Below are 23,394 nucleotides of genomic sequence, written 5' to 3'. Positions count from 1 at the left end.
CGAAGAGAACCAGATAAATAAAAAGGTTAATATAACATTGTCTATAAATATACACTTGATTTGTGTTCATCTCTCAACTTCTTTAAAAGACATAAAATTATACAAAACATGGGGCTGGCCCGGTGGGGCAGTGGTTAAGTTTCTACATTCCACTTCAGTGGCCCAGGATTCACCGGTTTGGATCCTGGGTGCAGACATGGCACTGCTTGGCAAGCCATGCTGTGGTAGGCGCCCCACGTATAAAGTAGAGGAAGATGGGCATGGATGTTAGCTCAGGGCCAGTCTTCCTCAGCAAAAAGAGGAGGATTGATGGCAGATGTTAGCTCAGGGCTAATCTTCCTCAAAAAAAAAAAATTATACAAAATAGTGATAAAATATAGTACTTAACACATCTATGTAATGTATATAACATAAATAGCAAAAAATAGTGAGAAGAAGAAAAAACTGTATAGGAATAATGTCTCTATATCTCACTGGAATCGAGTTAGTATAAATCTGAAATTAATTCTAAGTTAATGGTAAGTTCCAGAACAACTACTAAGAAAATAATTTAAAAATGGTATATTGAAAAATTATTAAAGGAATTCAAATTTTACACTAGAAAATAAAGACAATGCAAAAATATCAGTAAATAAAGAATATAGGAACAAAAGACATGAGATATATAGAACAAACAGTAGAAATAGTAGATGTAAATCTAACCATGTTAGTAAGAAAATTAAATTTGAGTAGATTAAACAATAAAATAAAAAGGCAGAGGTTATCAGATTGGATTTAAAAAATATGCATATTAGATTGAAAAATGCAGACAGGGTAAAAGGAAAAGGATGGAAAAAGATATATCATGCAATGAACAATTATCATTAAGCTGGAGTAGATATCCTAATATTAGAAAAAAATTAAAATAAAATATATCACTAGAGATAAAGAGGGTTATTTTATAATGATAAAAGGGGTGGTCTATCAGGAAGGTATAATGCAACATCTATAGTTGGATACTCCAGTACTCCACATTTGGAAATCAGTAGAACAACTGGGTAGAGAATAAACAAAGATGTAGACTTGAATTTAGAAAACTTGAACTTCCATATAAACCAATTAGACTTAAAATATATCTATAGGCCACTCTACCCAACAACAGGGGAATGCACACTCTTCTCATGTGCACATGGAACATTTTCGAGTACAGCTCATATGCAAGACCATAAAATAAGCTTAAATAAATTTAAAAGATTTGAAATCATTCAGGGTATTTTCATCAATCACAACAGAATGAAATTAGAAATTAATAATAGAAAGAAATTCAGGATATTCACAAATATGTGGATATTAAACAACACTCACCTAAATAACCAACAAGTCAAAGAAGAAATCACAAATGATATTAGACAATACTCTGAGCTGAATGAAAATAAAGACACAACATACCAAAACTTATGGGATGCAGCTGAAGCAAGGCTTATAGGAAATTTATAGCTGTAAACACCTGTATTAAAAATGAAAAAAGCTCTCAAAGAAAATATTTAATACTCTATAATTTAAGTACTTTCATAATTTTTAGTATGAAAATTTTGTTCCTTTTACATAGCTCAAATCTCAAATCAATGGCTTTTGTGCTAGATGGTATCATTGTGAACAACTGATAGTGTATCCTAGCTCAGTTAGATACAGTAAATACTCAGATGAAAAAGGGGATTCAATATTCTAGAAACTATAATTGTAGGCTAGAGAAATTCTTAATTATAAGAGCATTATTCTTCCTTAGGTGACAAAGAACTAAGGCATCATTAGTACCGTAGGGGTTAGAGACATCTTCAACTACCAATGTTTAATTTTACAGCTGGATTCTTTCCATATCAGGTCATGAGTATCTTACCCAACAATGTTCAGCAAGTTATTGACAGATCCTGAAAGAACTCAAGCTATCTACTGTCTGGTTCTTCAGATCACATACTCTATCAGTCTATCTTCAAGTTGCTGATTCTTTCTTCAGCCAGTTCAAATCTATTGTTGAACACCTCTAGTGGACCTAGTGAAATTTTAATTTCAGTTGTATTTTCAGCACAAGAATTTCCGTTTGGTTCTTTTTTATCATTTTTATGTCCTTATTGATGTTCTTTATTTGATGGGACATTGTCATCATAGCTTCCTTTACGTCTTTAAACATGGTTTCTCATAGTTCGTTGAACATATTTATAATAGCTGCTTTGGTGTCTTTGTCTGATAAGTTTGATATCTGTGCTGGGCAGTTTCCGTTGCCTGCTTTATTTTTTTCTGTGTTGGAGTCATAATTTCTTTTTACTTTATGTATCCTAATTTTTTTGTTGAAAATTTTATATTTTATGTAATACACAGTAGCAAGTCTGGATACCAATTGTTTTAGTTTACTAGGGCTACCATAAAAAAATTTCCACAAACTTACTGTCTTAAAACAACAGAAATTTGTTCATTCACAGTTCACTAGGCCAGATGTCTGAAATCAAGGTGTCATCAGGCCTATGCTCCATCCAAAATCTCTGGAGAAGTCTTCCTTGCTTTTCCTAGATTCTAGCAACCTCAAATATTCCTCAGTTTGTGGCAGCATAATGCCAAATTCTGCTTTCTCCTTCTGTATCTCTGTGTGTCCTCTCCTCTCTTTATAGGGACACTAGTCATTGGATTTAGGACTCACTCTAATGCAGTCTAATCTCATTTTAACGACTTACATCTGCAATGACTTTGTTTTCAAATAAGGTCATTCTGAGTTTCTGAGTAGATATGAAATTTGGGGAGACACTATTCCACCACTATACTAATCCCCTCCTCTGGAATGTTGTTGTTTTTTGATTTTTTAAATTTTCTTAATGACTTGGATGGACTATTCTGGCAAACTCTATTTGTCTCCACCACCCACTCCATGTGGTGTGAATTCTCTGATGTCCCACCCAGAAGGCACAATCTTGGGCACAAGTACAGTCATCTTTTGATGGTAGTTGTTTTAGCAGGTCTATTTGAATGTCTCTTTCCTAATCTCCCTGTTAGGCCATCTACTTCTGTTGGTATCACATCCAAGTGTTAGGCTCCACTAATTGCTGGTTCAACTATTTTTTATAGGCTTCACTGTTTTTAGAAAAGTTTTTGATTTTACAGCAATTTGAACAGAAGTTACAAAGATTTCCCATACACTCCCTGCTCCCACATGTGCTTAGCATCGCCCATCATCAGCGTCTCCCACCAGAGTGGTACATTCATTATAATTAATGAACCTGAATTGACACATCATCATCCAAAGTCTATAGTTTACATTAGGATTCACTCTTGGTGGTGTACATTCTATGGGTTTCAGCAAATGTGTAATGACTTGTATCCATCATGATAGTGTCATCAGAGTATTTTCACTGCCTTTAAAAGTCCTCTGTGCACTGCCTATTCATCCCACCGTCTCCCTTAATCCACGGCAACCACTGATCTTTTTACTGTTTTCCTTGTTTTGCCTTTCCCAGAATGTCCTGTAGTTGGAATCATACAGTTAGGAACTGGAACAGAGGTCTGCTGTTAGATCCCAATTCCTATACTCCTCCTGCTAAACTACTTTGTCAGCAGGAGTGGATACCCGAGATGAGGGAATTTTGCTGAGGGACCTCAGCTTATTAGGAAAGGTTTACTTTGTATTGTGGGTATCAGGACCTATCCAGTGTATACGACAGTAGAGTAGATCATTTTTTAACATTCCCCTCCTCCTTAGGCCAAAATTATTTCTGGTTACAAGTATGAAATTAGACAAATTATAATAATGCCCTATAAGTATTTGTTCCACTAAAATGTAAAATAAATATTAATGAAAATAGGAAAGAAGTAATGCATTAATACTTTTTAACATTAATGTATTTTTGAAATGAAAAGGAAAGACTTTAATTTGGATCTGTTATGATGATGAATAATAGCACTGTCATTTCCATTTTTCAGCCTTTTGTAAATTTGTCAATGGTTTTGTCAAAATTAATCTTTATGTATTCGTGTTTCATAGCATAGCTAGATGGCATCGCTCACAGTTGATTGAAGAATACTTATTAATTTTAATTTTGACAAGTTTCTTTCACATGAAGAAATGGCTATTCAAAGGAAGACAAACTCATAAGGGTACACTTGACAGAGATTTATAAGAATCATGTCTCACAAGAAATTCTGAGAATTGCAGGACTCTTCATAACTTTGTTTCTTTGGGATCAATCCTAGTGACTTTCAAATATCTTTGTCAAAAATTTCCACTAAAATATCTTCACCATAAAATTCATCATAAATTTCCATTATATTTGGTAAAAACTTCTGAAATTTGTTTGCTTCTACTAAAATCAGAGATAATGGCTGGATATAGTGAGTACTGATATTATTTGATCCATTGTTCTATGGCAACTAACTCAAGTTCTGTTTCTTCATCTTTACAGTAATTACTGTGCTTCTTTGTTTTTTCAAAATCTACTGTTTAAATGTAAAAAAGAAATGTTAAAGGATTTTAAATAAAAGATAAAATCATGACTCATAGAAATATAAAACAAACATTTGTCAAGGATTTTATTAATTAATGAATTGTAAGACATTAAAATTGGTTCATAGGAAAATCCAAAGAGCAGACATTCTGTGCCATTTTCCATCTCCATAAAATGGTCTGTAAAATATACCTTTCTTGTAAATACATGGTAGACTTAGATCTGTTTGGATGGGATTCAATGAAGAGCTGCGTCAGGTGTCAACTTCGGCACCAAATGAAACTTGTTCATTTGGGTCATATAATTTGGGAAAGTGTAGTTAGAGGCATTAATCTACTTAAGGAGGACAGATTTAATAACTGGTTATCGGTTATTAAATTTTTTAAACAAATCAATGTATTTTTATTATCTTCTTTTACTTGTCTCTCACCAGTATATGTTAAATAAAAGAGTAGGGCAAGCTTTAATCAAGCAAGTTTCTGAAAACAAAAAGAAGGGTTATTGGAAGCGTTTTGAAGTTTGAATTAAAGTTGAAAATAAACCCAGAGCAAAACACTTTGGTTTTATACTGAACAATACGTCTCACAAAATTTGTCACTTCCTTTGTTCCAAATATTGTTAGACTCTATTCGTTAAATTTAATTTATCTACCTTAATTACCCTCATGGTCTCAACTATTATTCTTATAATAATAAAAGTTTTAAAAGAATATTTTAAAATGCCCTTCCCTTTAACCTTTTTATCTATTGTATTCAGACCTCCTACACATGTGATAATTTTTCCATTTCTCTGCGTAATCATTTTGAAAAGAATCGAGCGAGCATGGTGTGAGGCAGCACTGACTCTGAGTCTATGTGGGGTCCCAAAGCTGCAGAGTGTTGGAGCAGATCCTTGGTACCCTGTCAGTCATTCAGGGAGTTAGGAAGCTGAAGAAAGTTAAAGATCCATCCTTCAATTTAAGGCTAGCATCATTCTTCTCCCCCAAATCTGCTGCTAATGTAGACTATTAACTCCTCTAAAGATCACTAGAAACACTTTTGACGAAGAAAATGAAGATATACTGTAGTTAGTAGAATACACCATGATAAAAGCTTAATAGTGTCTCTAAAGAAAGGAGCAGTTGAAGGAGGATATTTATATGTTTCTAAAGCCTGGGCTAATGGTTTGACGACAGGCCTTGCAAGGCTCAGAGCTGGTTAAGTAAGGTATTATATTAGGAGCTGATCATGAAAACAGTTTCTCACCTCTGAAAGAGGATATGATGCTGGTTTCGTTTTTTTTCTCATTTTTTGTTGTGTGTGTGCTCTACCTTGACCCAGAATGGGTTTAATGTGGCTTGTATGAGAAAGAAAATGTACATGAATGATAACATAAAGGAAAGTGAAAATAAAATACAAAATCTGGGACATAAAGGAAGTCCAGGAGAGACATTATGTACAAACCATGTACCACATGGCCCTGGACACTTACCAAGAGTGGATACACATTTCATTCTATGCTTCATAGCATTCCATTTGAAGAGAGAAAGTTTGTTCAGTCTTAAGGTTTGTAATGTCCAAAATATGAAAATACTAATCACATTTTGAAAGAAACGTAAGGTATGCACATAAAAAGCCATACATAATGCAAGGCAGAAATTGCTCAGCAAAACACAAGAATTACAAAGTACTCACAGTAGTTAGGGCAAATAGATTACTCCTGCTTTGATTGCCAGGAAAATATTCTGACAATAAGGAGGCATTTATTTAATGAATATTTACCTAACACTCACTATATTCCAGGCACCCTTCTAAATGTTTTAGAAAAAATAACTTAATCATCAAAATAACATTTTGAGGTAGGTTATATTAACATTACCAATTTTGCAAATGAGGAAACTTTAGTCACAGGGAGATGAAGAAGTTTGCTAAGTGGCACCATTAAGCGGCCATGACATTCAGGGCTCGACTGGAGAAATGCAACCACTGTGAGCGACAGAGAATAAGGGATTTATTATAAAGATTGAGCCTCACTAAATTACAGGGGCTGCTTAAGTAGTCTTCGTAAGTCTGTTGCCTCTATTTCTGGTTCTGGGCCTGAAATCAGCAATCAGAAAGGAAGATGGATTTGAAGTGAAGGAAGCAAATACAAGTGGAAATGTGTGTTTCTCTTTTTCACTTCCACCAATCTTGATGGTGCTGGTGACCTGCAGGGTAAGTTGGACCTTCTCCACGTCGCAGTCTCGCTTGACCCAGTGTTTGAAGGAGATGAAGGAAGACATTAGACAGGAGCTGGAGGAGCTATAGTCCTGGCTATTGCCCCATACAAAGTTGAGTCAAGAAATCAAGCACAGTGTATGTGAGTGACCATAGCTCTTGCCTTACAATGAACTTCGGATTGTAATCAGATACATACAAGGAAGGAGATGTTGGGAATTATAGTTCCAGCATAACCAGGCAGATGCAGTACAAAGCCACAACAATGGCACAGCTGGGATTTGAACCCAGGAAATCTGGCTCCTAAGTCTATATTCTTAATAACTATGCATTCCCACCTCTATGTTTGGTCTTAAAGATCCATTAAGATGTATCCAGAGCAAGGTCTGGGAGCTATTCTAGATATATGAAACTCATGTATAATTACAAGGTAAATTGCAGGAAGTGACAAAGACCTCTTAGGAATCCAATTTTACTTTAATGTATTATGAATGAGGGAGAGTATACGAGATGAGCTGGAAAAGCTGAGAGGGTCCAGATGTTTGGTCTCTGACCTCTGGATAATGACAAGTTTTTATTATTCTACAACTACTTTTATTCCTACTAATAGGTTCCAAACAGAGGCTGCAGCCAAATTTGGTGTTATTTTTTTCTTATGGAATGTTGTATCCAAAGTCCTCCATCTTCAGGAAATCAATGCCAATTCCACCGGTTCTAAAGAGGCTATTGATTTTCTTGCAAGTCACCAAAACTTTAGCATTACAGAGTTCGTCAAGAAACATGGTTTTTATCTCAACAACAGCACTTTGTTGGACTGTGACTTTTTTGGAAAGCCATGTGGCCCACAGGTAATGATTTTGATATTTCTTCAAATATCATCAATATAATAAGCTGCTTCATTGTACTGTTTCACACTGAGATAAAATTTACTCTCATGAGGAATCAATCTAAATTTGCTCAAAGATTATATTTCATTAGCTCAGCCTTATAATATCAGAGGTGTGAAATGAGGCATTTTTCCTTTTCAAGTAGTTATATAAGAAAAGACAGAAAATACAAATCTTTGAATATCTTTCTTGAATATCCTTCCAAAAGAAAAGCTATTTTAACACAACAGGATATTTTGTGTATTTTTTGATGTTTTCCATTCATCAATAAACAGTATATCCCAAGATAGCATTTTTATTATCATTAAGCAGCCAAAATTCTAGTTCTTTCCTTGTGGTATCACATTAGAGGCTACAGAGGATAAGAGGGGCCCAGTATTTGACTACTAAAATTATATATATTTCTCTCATCACTCATAACATCCTGCTTTCATTGTTTATAAAATTAATCTACATTTAAAATAAAGTGTTGGATATATCTGAATCTATTGGTAAAGGAATATGTATTCACCTTGACCTGCTATTTCTTGTCTGAGGAGTTTTTGAGCATATGTGGTTAGGGATTCCAAGTAAACTTCACAAATTCATAGATCTGGTATACAATTCCTTAACATTTTGGTAGCCTCTCTTAGTGCACAGTAAACAGAAAAGAAAAGCCTGAGAGACATGTGACAGAGACGAAGCCCTACTCTAAACTCTTAATTTAGAAAAGATTTTTTATGTCACTTTTTATTGACCTATATATTTAAACTCATCACCAAGAAATTCTGTATTAGATATGAATTTTTCAGTTGCAAATTACAGACACTCAACTTTGGTAAGCTAAAGAGTAAAAGAAATGAATTCGTTCAATTAACGGGGAACTCTAAGAGTAGGACTGGCTCTGAAGCCAGTAGCTCAACCTGAGCCAAAGCTCAACCAAGGAACTCTGATACCATTATTAATTTTCTGTTTCTCTTTCCATCTCATGACTCAGGTTGGCTTCTTTCTGTATGAGTTTTCCCTACATGGAGCCAACAGGGCTGCTGAGAACCCTAGCCTCTCATTATCACTGGTTAATACTCCAGTATTCACTTAAAAATCCCATGGAAGACTCTGATTAGCTCTACTTGGGACACACATCAATTTCTGAACCAATCACTGAGGAGAGGGAGTAGGGTATTAAGATTGGCCGAGTTTATGTCACATGCACCTCCGTAGTGTGGGTGGTTGGAAGAGAAGGGATAAAGGAGCAAAGTAACGTGACTGGCTGCCCAACGGTGACCATGCAGGGTGGGAAAGGAGTGGCTGCGCAAAGAGAGGATGCTGAGAGAGTTCCCCATACGTAAAAATATATGTTTCCATGAAGCCTTAGTAAGTATAAAATAAATTACTTTTAAAATACTTTAAAAACATGCTTATTTATACCTTAAAATGTCTCAGTTAGATGATCACATACAAATTGACAAATGCTTATTACAAAAAAATGAAAACTATCATTGAATACAAACCAGAACCACCAGATTTTCTATTCTTTCTGCTATTTATGCATTCTCATTTAGACATCTGTGATTAAAACAAAAAAGTTATAGCAATTTGAACTTCAAAAGTGATTAAAACACCCAACTGATTGTGTTTTATTTGGTTCCTTTTCATACTGGAGGATTTTGCACATATCTTCACTGAATATGGAAATTGTTTCACTTTTAATCATGGTGAAAATATACAAGCAAAGAACAAAGTGAGTGTCTCTGGAAGAGGATTAAACTTGCTCTTCAATGTCAATCAGGTATTGAATTTTCTTAAATTTAGACAGGATTCAAGACAAACCAGAATGGGCAGGGTTTTCAAAAGATTTGATTAAAATATTTTGTCCTGTCAAATTGTTCCCACAAATTGGATATTATTTCGGTTTTTGTCAATTTAGCCTAGAATCTCATGGATGCAACTACTGACTTAGAGATTAAAAAGACAAAATTTAGAGGCATAACCTGGATATTTTTAGCTATCCTACTGACTAACATTATTGTGACTTTGGAAATGTTCATGCCACAAAATGAGGAAACTGGAGGTTTCTAAATCACAATGTATATAGTTAATTTAAGATGACTTTATGTATTTTAAAAATAATTTTTAGATAGATTTTCATGTAAATAAGGCAATATGTTTTAGAAAGAAGCCATACATACACATTTGATAAACCATAGACTCTATAGTCTGAAAAGGTGATTAAAAAAATAAGTGCTATGTAAAGAACATTGTGTAAAAAGACTTTGCCTAAGACTAGCTTTTGTAAATTTGTAACTAGTCCAAAAAGTCTGTATTTACGTCTGGGAGGAAGATGTTGAGACACCTAAGAAGTGCAAGGGTTGTACCTTCAAGGGTATCTGGTATAGCTCCCACCCGAGGTTAATTCTCATGTCTGTCTTGCACAACTGTTTCTAATATTACACATTTGGAGAGATTCGTCTCAATTATTGTCGTTTTATAAATGAAGATTCTGAAATGCTGATGAATTAAGTATCCAAAACCACACAATCAATGGCAAAATTGAGAAATAAACCTACTCTCCCCAAAGTCTATCAAACTATTCCACCTCCCAATCCAGCTGACTGAGGCCATCGGATATTTCGAAGAATTTCTCTTCAGATGTGTTCCAATATAGCACTGCACAGTGCACTGCTTGTCCCCATGCTTGCATATGTATTCTATAAATATTTTCAAATCATTCAAGTATTAGCCATATGGTCAGCTCAAATATTATATTATGAATTTTACAACCTAGAATTTCCCAAATATTTTTAGAATACAATTAACACCTTCAAATTCAATGCAACATTTCATAAGTAAATGGCACTTAAATATTTCTCCAGACTAACCAGTTAAGTATTTCTTAGAGTCATAATAAATCCAGGAGAAATAGGGTCTTGAGTTACAAGTAGAATATTAAGGATGTTTATTAAATGTAATTACATATGCAGTGGACCCATTCACGGGAAAATTCATCATATTCTGAGTCCATTCCTTCTCCTTATAGCCTGAAATGACAACTAATAACGAAATCACCAGAAGTTTAGTCTTAACTGTCTTCATCTGACATAGATTTATGGAAGAAGAGCGCTGGTGTTAAATAAATAGTGCTTAAGTCTTTACTGTTCTGGGAAAATGAATTTGAATTTTAAATAAGGCTGGAGATTTTAATTGCAAAGAGGAGAAAAGGGCCAAACGATTTTCTAAAACAAGTGAAGCAAAGAGAACAGCCAAGGAGGAAGCAACTAGAAGGTAAGGAGAGAGCCAGAGGAAATCGGCTGATTAACAGTCATAACACGTACTACGGCCTTCGTGTAAGGCGCAGTGATCTCCAGAAAACTGCCAAGGCCTTCAAATGTGATTCAACCGCGGCAAGTATGTCTTAGGTGTTTAATTTTCACAGCATTTATATAAAAAGGGATTGAATACTGATATGAAATATTTGACTTTAAGTAATTCAAGTGCTGTCATAAGATGAAATGAAATCTTAAACGTGCAGAATTATCTATTTGTAATTTGGTAAAAATTGGATTTTTGTTACAGGCGAAATTCACTGATGACCCAGCCCTTGGTTTTGTTGATGCTGGGGTCATCTTTGTCATCCATTCACCAAAGAAGGTGCCACAGTTTGATGGTTTAGGCTTGTTGTCCCCTGTGGGAATGCATGCACGGGTAACAATCCGCCAAGTGAAGGTAAATATTGGCAAAATGTAGAGTGAGGGAATTCGGTGGGGTAGTGAATGCATTTATACGTAAATAATACTTTTCACTAGAAACTTCTTTCTCCCATGCCCTTAGAACATCCCGGGCATTCTGCAGTTTCATTTCAGATTCTTCTCCTTTACTAGGATGCATATATTTAGTAAAAACAGTGAATTCACACATACAATGTAACTGAAAGTTGGCAAGCCTAGCAAATCCAAGGTAACTTTAAGTGCCTTAGAGTTGGGAAGTGTCAACAAGTATGAGGAGACACAATTGTATGTTTTCTCTACGGGATGTTCCAGAAAGGGGAAAAATAAGTGGGGAGAGTACGAATCTTGGAATTAGACGTGTCTGGCAGACTTCCATTTGCCAGCCACTTGCTCTGCAATTTTCTTAGTTAGCTTGCTAAATTCCCATCTCCTCTCTGCACTGAGGGAGAGGGATAATATTTCTTTTTCACAGTTATTATGACGTTTAAGTGAAATAATATAAAGAAAGCACTTATCATATTGCCTGGCACATAATCGTTGCTCAATAAAGAGTCTTTTTTGGTGATTTTGGTTGCTGTTTTGTGAGTGGGCTGATTGATATGCTAACACGTTTCCATAAATCATATTATTTTTCCTCAGATCAGTTAATTTTCAGAGCAATTTGTCTGATTTTATTGATTCACTACAGGTACAGAGCATTGGGACATATATTAAAGGACCACTATAATAGAGATTTTCAGAGATTTTCAGGTCAATAGAGTAGGCAAAATAAGCAAGTGTAGTCAACTAAAAAAAAAAAAAAAAGAATCCAAGAGCTCTCAGAGAAAAGTAAAATCATCTACCAGCCTCTCTTTTGGGGGTAGATTGACTCAGATAAATCTCCTGAACCCAGTGTTTATTTTATCTTAAGACAGTTCATCAAGAATACCCTTGGGGAGAATGCAACCCCAACATGAAGCTGCAGAATTTTAGTACCTACAGCACGTCTGGTTGCTTGAAGGAATGCAAAGCACAGCACATAGAAAAGCAATGTGGATGTTTACCTTTTCTTCTTCCTGGTAAATAAAGAATGACAACTTTCCCCTCATTTAGTTATATTTACTTAATTTGAAACATAGGAAATCAGCATATCATAAAATTGTTTTCCATTCTTATCAAATTCCCTGTAGGAAAGTCAACCACTTGACAAACACAACCTCGACTGATAGATATTAAATCATGGAATCATGTCAGAGATTTCTGGAAAGGAAAATAAAACTGTGTTCTCAGGGCTAGTCCCCAATTCTTATTTTCAAAATGTAAAATTGCGTGCTCTCAAATATCTAAAGCTGTTCATCGTGGTTTTCTAATTTGAAACAAAAATTAGACCATCTATACAAATCTGACTATGAAGATTTCATTATTGGGAAATTCTTTGCTTTGTGGCTAGAAATGAGACTCCAGGCTCCCTTTCCACACAACTCGAATCATTTCCAGAGCCGGGGGTAGCTGAGACAAACATGAAAGGAGGCAGCACAGCAGGGTGGGTAAAAGCTGGACGCTGACCCAGGCTGCTCGTCTCAGCTCCACAATTTCTCGTCTATGTGTCCTTGGACTTAACCTCTCCGTACCTCCTGTGGAACGGGGAGAATAGTGTACTACCTTATGGGGTTGTCACCAGGATGAAAGGAGCAAGTAGTTTAAAAAGTACCTGGGGCAAAATATATAAAATACTTTCTAAGTGTTGGATATTTTTATTCAGGTTTCCTTCATTCCCTCTTCTCCAGCATATTTATAAAGAAATGTAGAGCGTATTAAAGGCAAACCAGTTTGGCTGTGTAAATTTGCCACTATGGTCCCTCGCACACAACACTACACTAACTTTCACACATAGATATACTAATGCTACCTCTGCCTTTAGAACAACTCTCTCTACTTGGCAAACTACGTCTCAGGAATTTTGAGAATCATCACTTTTTTCTTTCTAGAATTCTGATTATTGGTCTCTGGCCCCTCCAAAGCTGCCATTCTGTAAAGCTACTATCTCTGGCTCTGATTTATCCTTCCTCATTATCTTTCCAAAGTTGCTGGAAAAAAGTCTGAATTGATAGATGGGAAATAATGTTTATAATTTAAAAATGTATTACTTCTTACAACTGAATAAGTAATATGGACCAGAAACCAGGTAAGATGAAACATAAAAGACAAACCATGACACGTGCATGAATTTCAGGGTGGAAGTGCCTTCAGGATCATGTCTTATTTGGTTTGATACTCACATATCCCTCTTAGTCTGCTCAGAGGTGAGGAAAGTGAGATCTGGAGACACTAAGGGAAGGAGCTAAAGTGCCTCCACTAACAATTTTGCAGAGGCAATCCCCCAAATCAGCTTTGCAGATAGGAACTCTTTCCAAAATTTTATTGTTCTTTGTAATGGGAAAAATATCATTGCACCAAGTAAGGCACGCTTTAGAAAAGAGAGGCTTTTTGTTCATTTAACGTTGGAGGAGGATTTTTTTTCTTTCTTTGCTTCTTTCAGTCGCTTCACAAAGAGCATTCCCTCCTAGTTAGCCAAACTTTTCCACAAATTGTAAAGGGACATTCTCTTTTGGTTATTTTCAGGACCATTGACTAAACATTGAGGCAAATCCCAGGATCCCATGGGTTATAGCAACAGACCAATACTGTATTAAGGTGCAGAGGCTAATGCTTTCGAATCAGCCTGGGATTAACCCCAGCTCTGTTAAATATTGATCCTAAATTTGTCTGAAGGTCCATAGCGAGTGCTTAACAAATCTTGGTGCTTACCTGCCCCATCCTGCTGTTAGAAAGGGCAGCCCGCCAGGTGTGTGAGGGTGTGAATATATCTATGTGTTTAAAGCAATGGATAGAGAGAGGAGGATAGAAAGTGAACAGAATGAGCCGAGGCCTCCCAAACTGCTCCAGCAAGCCACTTTCTGAGCCTCAATTTCTTCATTTGTAAAATGATGATTCCCACATCACAGGATTAGGGTAGGAACAAATGAGGTGATAAATATGAAAGTAATTTTAAATTTCAAAAGATATCAACATTTTAAAATTGTTATTACCACTTAAAAGATTTTAGAATGATATAGACAGATATAAATAAACAAAAACATTATTATTCTTCCTCCTAACGTATATTTTCATTGGGGAATAGCATATTTTCATACGGTTTTTGCAAAAGAATAAATGTACAGGCAGATGGATGATTGTAATAAAGGTATTTTTGTGAGTGTGTCACATTTCATTCATGTAAAATCTCTATATTTGCACTTATTATTTTTAAGGAAATGGGACAGAGTGTAACCTGCAAAAGTTTTACAACTGTGTTTCTCCTACACTTGGTAAGTGCCTTAATTTATTTCCTTATTTTCAGGATTTATGTGAAAGTTGCTCAGAGTAATACAAGACATTAAACCATATTATGGAGAGTCCAGAAATGAAACAGAATAGAGACTATAAGAGGAAGTTTTTCAATGTTTTTAAAATTAAGAACAGTAGCTTACATAGACATAGACAGTAAAACAAAAACTCCTTTAATTTCAAGATGCATCTGAATTAAACATATGCAGTGACAAAGTAACAGCAAGAAAGGTCTGGGTTTTATTTCTAAATTTTTATGTTTTTAAAAAAAACTTTTATACATTTTTTACAATCAAAATAGCTTTGTTGTTTTTTTTCGTATACATAAAGCATGCTTGTGATTAGTTCAAACATCACAGAATAGAAAAGAATCATTGGAAAGTCAGCAGAAGTTGCATCACTTTGAGAGTTACTGTCATGATTTAGGTGGCCATCCTTTCATTCATTCGTTTCATTATACGTATACTATATATAAATACAGATATAAAATTTTTACATAAATAGAATCACAGTCATACATGCTATATTTACTGGGGACACTTCTTAAACAGCATTATTTTTGCTTACGTATCTCTTGTCTTAACCCCCAACCAACGTTAGCAATCTAGTATATTCTACAATCATTTTCTCCACATATATAGCTTCATAGTCATGACTTTAAGTCACCTATTGCTATTAAAATGGCATCACATTATATACCCTTCTATGAAACTTGCTTTTCTAACCCATTCTGGAACTATCTCCAGGACAGCAGGAGTAGATTTAACAGTTTCTTTATAATGGTTGTAAAATATTTCATGGTCTGGGCATGGGTAGAAGAGATCTTATATTTTTTTAATAGCTTACAAGCTCAATACAGGCATACCTTGTTTTATTGTGCTTCACTTTATTGCATTTCACAGAAATTGCATTTTTTACAAATTGAAGGTTTGTGGCAACCTTGAGTCAAGCAAGACTATCAGTGCCATCTTTCCAACAACGTTTGCATTTTTTAGCAGTAAAGTATTTTTAAATGAAGATATGTACATCGTTTTTTTTAGACATAATGCTATTGCACACTTAATAGACATCCAGTATACTGTAAACAAACGTGTGTGCACTGAGAAACCAAAAAAATTCACGTAAATCGCTTTATTGCGATACTCTCTTTATTGCAGTGGTCTGGAACCAAACCCACAATATCTCTGAGGTATGCCTTGTGCAGAGGTCTCATTACTGACCATTGGAGTTGAAGTTATGTTGCCGAATTTCTTGTGGTTTTCTATCCTTGATGGGGGCTGGGGGGGAAGCTTGGGGAAGTGAATCATGCATGCAGTTCTTCAAGGACTGTTGTGGGATAAGGGGTCAGAAGGGTGTTTGTTGTGGGTGTACGCGTATGTGTGAGTATAAGGCAAGCGTGGTGTTTATTGCCAGTAGTCTTAAAGAACTAAGGGATGTGTGCTGAAGTCACGCCCTGAGAAGTAGCAAAGTTAGTCTGGAAAACAAGCCCAAAGTTAGTCATTATTAGTGGGTCTTGGTGAACAAAGGGTCGCAAGAGCAAAGAGTTTCAGGAACAAAATCGTGGGGAAAGCAAGAACCAGAATATCTACCCAGAGTGAGGAGCGCTGAGATCAGACACTGGGAGATGGTCCAAAGGAAAGCTGGAAGCACATGTCACCTCCTGCAGGGACTTCCCCAGGACGCATTTGCATGGAGAGCTCGGTTGCTCTACAGGGGCCAAGAGAGAACAGGGGACAGGACCTAGGAGGCTGATTTAGAAGTCCCTGGGGTCCAGGGAAATAAAACGCTCTAAACTTCCAGCAGCATGTTTCACACCTTTATAAACTGAGATAACCCCAAGGATACGTTTAGTTTAAACTTGAGTCATTGGCTTTCAGGATTACATTTAAAAGTTCCTCTCAAAGTGACACAAGGTCACACGAACAACTTTGCATCTTTCTTCTGCCCAAATGTCTGATAGTCTTTGGAAATAGGCCCAGAGACTCTCTGGAAAGAATTTCTTATTTCCAACAAAGATCTGAATCCAGTGACTCAATGAATGCAGCATAGCAACTATGTTTTATATTCTGTCTCCTTTGCTGTACTTATACTAAAATAGAAATAAAATATAATCACCACTTGTTAAGAAAGTAGTGATAGAACTTGTTAACCACTTTTTTTAGCCCTGAAAGCAAAATGATAAAATTTTAAAGAGCTCTGTCCTTCCCACTGTGAAATAGTCCTCTTGTCTGAGTCTCCTGTCCTGCTTTTCGTTCCAGACCACATTGAAGTTCAGGGACTGTGTACAATGGGGACACATAATTCTAGCTGCCCTGTTCCCTGTGAAGAGACAGGATACCCTGCTACTATTTCCTATTCCACTTTTCCAAGTCTAAAAGCTTTGAAATATCTTTCCAAGAAGTTAAATCGAAGCCCGAAATATATCAGGTAATCTTTTTAGTCGTGTAAATTCTTTGTAATTAACGTGAATATTGTCTTTACTCAAAACTTTTGAAGACTCAGGAAATAAAATTCTGATCAAAGGAAGCAAGGGCTTACGTCACTGAATTAACAATGAAAGCCTAGAGTTTAAAAAGTAGATAAAATCACCTCTTTCGATCCCTTAATTGAATTGTGTGAAAAGTAGAATGAGGCCTGCTTGACAATTTGCTCACGATCTTACCTTTATTGGCCTAACTGGGGAGAACAATAATGCTGACTAATATCTGTTAATGCTTTAAAATATGACAATTCCTTACTCGCACAGTATATAGTTTGAGTGTCCTAACAACTGTAGAAGGTAGATCGAGCACAAGTTATTATTCTTATTTTACAGTTGAGGGAACTGAAGCACACTGTATTTCAAGTAACTGTCCTATGAACATAGTCAGAGGCACAGAGAGAACTCATGCCCAAGACCCATGACTCTGGTCTCCATGTGTTAACCAGGGAGACATACAATTACAATTCTGATTGACTGAGGGTTAGATTAGGTCTCTTTCTGCTTCACCATACTGCACAAATCAAACTTCTAAAGAGTTCTCTCTTTTGAAATCAGGGAGCAACCTTAGCATTTCTCTTTGTTTTTGATTCATGTTTTCAAGCCAAGGATCTGAAACAGCAGTACATAATATAAATATCTTGACTAATTAAAAGTTGATTTGCTTTGGAACAACCAAGTAGGTAACTTTGAAAGCAGGTTTTGATTCCAGGGTTAGCTTGGTGTTTATTTTAATGAAGTAAAAAAATGCTCTCCGCATATAAATGCCTAGATAATAAAATGATCTTTACAAATCAAGAAGAAAAAGGATTTTCATCCAGAAAGGGTTGCTAGGGTATGATTTCAAACACTTAGCAGATAAAAAAATGGAAAGCTAGAAAATTTGCAATCATAGCTTTGTTAACACTTCTGTCTCCAGTGCAGACATCAATTTGGATTCCATTTTAATATGCGAAGCTGATTAACATAGTATTATTCCTGTTATACTTAAATATGACTGAGAAGAACACTCTGTGTGACTTTGACTAAAAGGGAACTCCTGAGTTTTATAATTATTTAGTATGCAGAGAATGTAGGCATGATTTTGGAGACATATTGGCAAATGAGAAAAGAAACCCATGTATAAAATAAGATGACTGTGGAGAACATTGGGTTTTTTGGTAAAGCTTATATTTTTATAAATAGCTCTCCAATTAATCTTATCACGTAATCGATTTGTAGGGACTTTACATGGTTGTAAATCATAGAGGCCGTTACCGGAAGGACTAAGGCGAATAGCTGAATGAATGCCGCTGGGCTCAGGGGTGTCCAAATCCTGGCTAGAGCCGGGGGTTAGAAGGCGCACATACAATTAAGCAACTGGTTTGTGCACATGTGCCAGAAATCAAAGAGAAGTCAATCAGAAAACACAAACGCAGTTTGTCAGGAGAGCAGATGTGAAAACCTGCCAGCAGTCAGATTTAAAACAAAGAAACCCCTAACTTAATTATCAAGCTTGTATTTGTTTCTTCCTGGGGTGCAAACCAACCCCAGACTATGACCAATGCAGGGCCTCATGTGGCAGCTGCTGAATCCCCTGATGAAGATGATAAGAAGCTTAGCTTGCTAGAAGCAGGCAGTGTGGAGGTGAAGATAGGGGTCAATTGTGGTTGAATTGAGGTCAATTTCACTAGTAAAACAAGTGGATTTTTTTTTTTAAGGTATGCTTTTTGGTGAAGAAGATTGGCCCTGAGCTATCATCTGCTGCCAGCCTTCTTTTTTTTTTCCCTCCCCAAAGTCCCAGTGCATAGTTGTATCTTCTAGTTGTAAGTCCTCTGGTTTCTCTGTGTGGGACACTGCCACAGCATGGCTTGATGAGCAGTGTGTAGGTCCACACTTAGGATCTGAACTGGCCAACCCTAGGCCACCAAAGTGGAGTGCATGAACTGAACCACTTGGCCATGGGGCCAGCCCCACAAATAAATTTTTAAATTGTTGTTTTAATTTAATAAATGTTCAAGTAAAAGTTGGATAAATTATTGGCTTTCGGCAAAACCAATTCATTCCCCTAATGCAGTACTCATGCTCAAGCACCTGGAAGCATTTCTTTAGTCTTTTGTACATGTAATAAACACAATTTTTATTTGATCTCCTTATCCTTATTAAAATCTAGATTTTATTTAATAATCGTGCCTCTCCTGATACAAACAAATATTCTTGGCCCTAAATCCTAAACAATGGCCACTATTAGCCTGAGGCACAGATTCAGTGAGACTCAAATTACTGGGCAAGTCACCTGCGTCAGAGAAGTTGAGTAAATATGACAGTATTTTTGTGAAGGATGAATTTATCTTCTCTCAAAAACAGATGGATAATGCTTGGAAATGGTTATGAGTTTTGTACTTTGGAAGTTAAACAGTATTATCAGCATACATGTAAATTAAATGCACAATGGAGGATAAAATGATTGCAATATTATTAAAATTTCTGGACTTCCAAGACAACTTTAGTATTTCCTTCACTTTGGCAACTGTTTTATTATTTGTAAATATTGCTCTATTCCCTGATTATTTACTTAAACACAATACATTCTCCTGTTACCCAGGGTTAAACCAATGAAAATTAAGTAAATATATTAATGATATATTTTGAATTAAGTATATTTGGGAATATTGATTTCTAAAACTGTAAACAAATAAAGAAAGCGATTTACAGCCATGTTCCTTAGATATATTAAAGAACACCACATAATTCCAGGAAACTTTGCTAATAGAAGCCATTCTTTTTTTTCCTAACGATGTATAATTGATATACCACATTATATTAATTTCAGGTATACAGCATAATGGTTTGATATTTGTATATATTGTGAAACAATCACCACAATAAGTCTAGTTAACATCCATCACCATGCATAGTTACAGAATTTTTTTTCTAGTGATGAGAAATTTTAAGATCTACTATTTTAACAACTTTCAAATCTGTGATACAGTATTATTAACTATAATTGTTATGCTGTACATTACATCTCCATGACTTATTTTATAACCAGAAGTTTGTCCCTTTTGACTCCCTTCACCCATTTTGCCCACCTCTTCACCCATTTCAAACCACCAACCTGTTCTCTGTATTTGTGAGCTTGGTTTTGTTTTGTAGATTCCACATATAAGTGAAATCATGTGGTGTTTATCTTTCTCTGTCTGACTTATTTCACTTAGCATAATGCCCTCAATGTCCATCCATGTTGTTGCAAATGGAAAGAATTTTTTTCTTTTTTATGGCTGAGTAGTATTCCATTGTGTATGTGTGTGTGCATCTATAAACTGTATTTTCTTTATCCATTCATCTGTTGATGGACACATAGATTGTTCCCATATCTTCGCTATTGTAAATAATGCTGGAATGGATATGAGGGTACATGTATCTTTTTGAGTCAGTGTATTCATTTTCTTCAGGTAAGTACCTAAAAGTGGAATTGCTGGATCATATGGTCTATTTTTAATTTTTTGAGGAAATGCCATACTATTTTCTATAGTGGCTTCACCAGTTTACCTTCCCACCAACATTGCACAGAGGTTTCCTTTTCTCCACATCCTGGCCAACACTTGTTTTTTCTTCTCTTTTTGAAGAATCCATTCTTAAAGACAATTATTATTGCCATCTGCAAATCATCAGGTGGTTGGTTTGCACCTAGGCTTATAAGACAGAAAGGTTAACATTTATCATTCATTCATTGGTTTCATCTTAATTTGTTCCCTTATTTGTCCATTTTACAGATATACAGTGAGCACCTATTCTGAGTCAAGATTTGGGGCTACTAAGCAGTAGGGAGCCCAGTGTGCAAGAGACAAAAACCCTGCCTCCTGCACTTATTTCCCTTGTGTGGAGATGGACAATAAATACATATCATCATGTCAGATGGTGTGAAGTGCTGTGGAGGGGAAGAAAGCAGAAAAATGGCCTGGGGAAGCCAGAGTCAAGGAAGGTGTTCTCAGGGTTGTGGATAGTGACCAGGTTAGATATTCCTGAGAAGGTAACAACTGAGTAGAGACCTAAAGCAGAGTTTCTCAAGCTTTTTGGTCTCAAGTTCCCTTTGCACTCTTAAAAATTACTGAGGAGTCCATTGAGCTTTTCTTTTTGTGAGTTGTAAGTATCAATGTTTGCCATATTAGAAATTTAAACTGTGAAAATTTTTATTCGTTAATTCAATTAAAACAGCAATAATAAATTTATTGTATGGTATCATAAATAAGAGCTTGTTACAAACAGTAACTATTTTCCAAAACAAAAAAATTTAGGACCAAGAGTGATATTGTCTTAGAGTTTTGTAAATTTTCTTTTGTGTCTGAGTTAAAAGAAGACAGATTCTCATTTTTACATTTAGTCTGTTGCTTTATGTGTTTTTGGTTGAAAACTGTAAAGAAAATCTTACATCAAACAGATATGCAGTTGGAAAGGGAGGCATATTTTAATAGGCTTTATAGATAATTGTGGAATTTTTCTTCGATAACATATCAAATCTCAACAAGTGGTAGTTCCTGAAATGTTGATTGTAATATGTATCTTGTGGTTGCCCTGCAGGGAGTGTGGTCAACTCCTCACTCCAAATTTGATTTGGATGTTGAGATATAAGATGCCACAGATGCATCAAGAGGGCACGATGAAAATTTACTCCTCACATGATGAGACTGTCTGGGGAGAGTAGGGCAGGCTCTTGAGCAGATACCCTCTTGACTTGTGAGTATAAGGAGAGGCAATCAGCTTTGCCTTTCATTGTGGTTATGTGGTGGGACTTGGATGAGAGATCTCAAATATGGGTCAGAGGTTGTGTGGTTTAAACTTCCCCGGTGTAAAGGAGGAAGTGTGTAGGCATTCTTATCAGTTTACCTCTTTGGGGCAAGAAGAGGGAAGGGTGGCATTTGAAAGCTGTCAGCAATGAAATATCAAAAACATGTCAATGAATTTTTTATACTCAATTATATTAATATCCATTGATCTTGCACTTTGAGTGGATAGTTTACCCATGCATGATTTTGAACATCATTTGATGGTCATTAGAAAAATTTGCTGCATTATGCAGATTCGCCAAATACTGATATATTTTGTTATACAATATACATTTCATTTTGGTATCAATTTTTAATTAAATACCATTAATATCACTATCATAGTTTGTCAATCATTCTTTCAAGTAAAAGTCATGTTCCATGTAAAAAGTGGCTGGTGCAGCTTTTCTTGAAATAACAATCATAGTGAAAATGTCAAATAATATGTTAGTCTATTATGAAAATAATTTAGACCTCATGAACCTCCAAAAAAGATATTGGGGAACCCCTAGGGGTCTATCACCACACTTTGTAAACTGCTTTCCTAAAAGAGATATAAGAACTAGCCTCCATAGTATATGTAGGAAGAACATTCCAGAAGGAGGGAAAATCAAATGCAGAGGAAGATCCTAAGCCAACAGCGTGACTCGTGTATGGATAGACTAGAATGGAGGCTGGTGTGTCAGGAAGAAGAGTAATCAATGGCCAAGAATGGCAGGTCACGAGTTGAGGAAGGTCGAAATGAAGAGGTGGGTGGCAGAAATCTTATAGGGCCATGGAGGAGTTTTACTTAGAGTATACCGCGGGGTTTTTAGCAGAAGAGTGATATGATTTGCAAGTGGCAGAAGTATTATTTTAGTGATTGTGTGAAGAACAGAGAGTGTGTATCTGTTGAAGTGAAGTACCTTAGTAGGAAGCAGAAAGACCAGTCAGGAAGCCATTGGGAAAATCCAGGTGAGAGATGGTGGAATCTTAGGCACAGGTGGCAGCAGTGAATGGGGTGAGAGGTTGGATTCTGGATATGTTTTGAAGGTATAACAAATATTTCCTGATAGGTTGGCTGTGCAGTGTTATAAAACTAAAAATGGAGAAATATCAAGAGTTAGAATTAGAATATATCAGTTTGAAATACCTATTGAATATCCAAGTAGAAATACAAAGAGGCGATTGGATGTATTATTGGAGTTCACGGTAGAGATCTGGGCTGGAGATAGAGAGTGTGAGGGTGTCCAAGACTATATAAAGAGCTATCATTTTAAAATACTGTTTGGCCGCTCAGGTCACATATAAAGATTTCTAGAAGACATTAAGAAAACAGAGTCTCTGTTCTAATATATTAATGATGTAAAGTTAATGACTGCCATTTATTGAACACCCAATACATGCCAGGTTCTGCGGCAATCCTTTGTATACATTATTTAATTTCTCCTCCTCACAACTTTTAAATCCCAACTCTAAAATGCTGATTACAGAGGAGGAAACCAAGATTCAG

General features: G+C 35.8%; 1 protein-coding gene across 3 annotated transcripts in view; it reads left to right on the top strand.

Annotated features, from left to right (window-relative positions):
• ASIC5 (acid sensing ion channel subunit family member 5) overlaps positions 1-23,394 on the top strand; it is a 36,450-nt gene that overhangs the window by 10,382 nt on the left and 2,674 nt on the right. For all 3 annotated transcript variants that reach the window (XM_046655646.1, XM_046655645.1, XM_046655647.1), the window contains 6 exons: positions 7,272-7,509; positions 9,191-9,316; positions 11,101-11,250; positions 12,163-12,310; positions 14,543-14,599; positions 16,877-17,045. In XM_046655646.1, coding sequence (XP_046511602.1) covers positions 7,272-7,509; positions 9,191-9,316; positions 11,101-11,250; positions 12,163-12,310; positions 14,543-14,599; positions 16,877-17,045 — 888 coding nt within the window. The remainder of the gene's footprint in view (positions 1-7,271; positions 7,510-9,190; positions 9,317-11,100; positions 11,251-12,162; positions 12,311-14,542; positions 14,600-16,876; positions 17,046-23,394) is intronic.

Source organism: Equus quagga, chromosome 3, assembly GCF_021613505.1.
Source record: "Equus quagga isolate Etosha38 chromosome 3, UCLA_HA_Equagga_1.0, whole genome shotgun sequence".
Taxonomy (NCBI): Eukaryota; Metazoa; Chordata; class Mammalia; order Perissodactyla; family Equidae; genus Equus; species Equus quagga.
The sequence above is the reverse complement of the archived record's forward strand: the minus strand, read 5'-3'. Positions and strand labels throughout refer to the sequence as shown.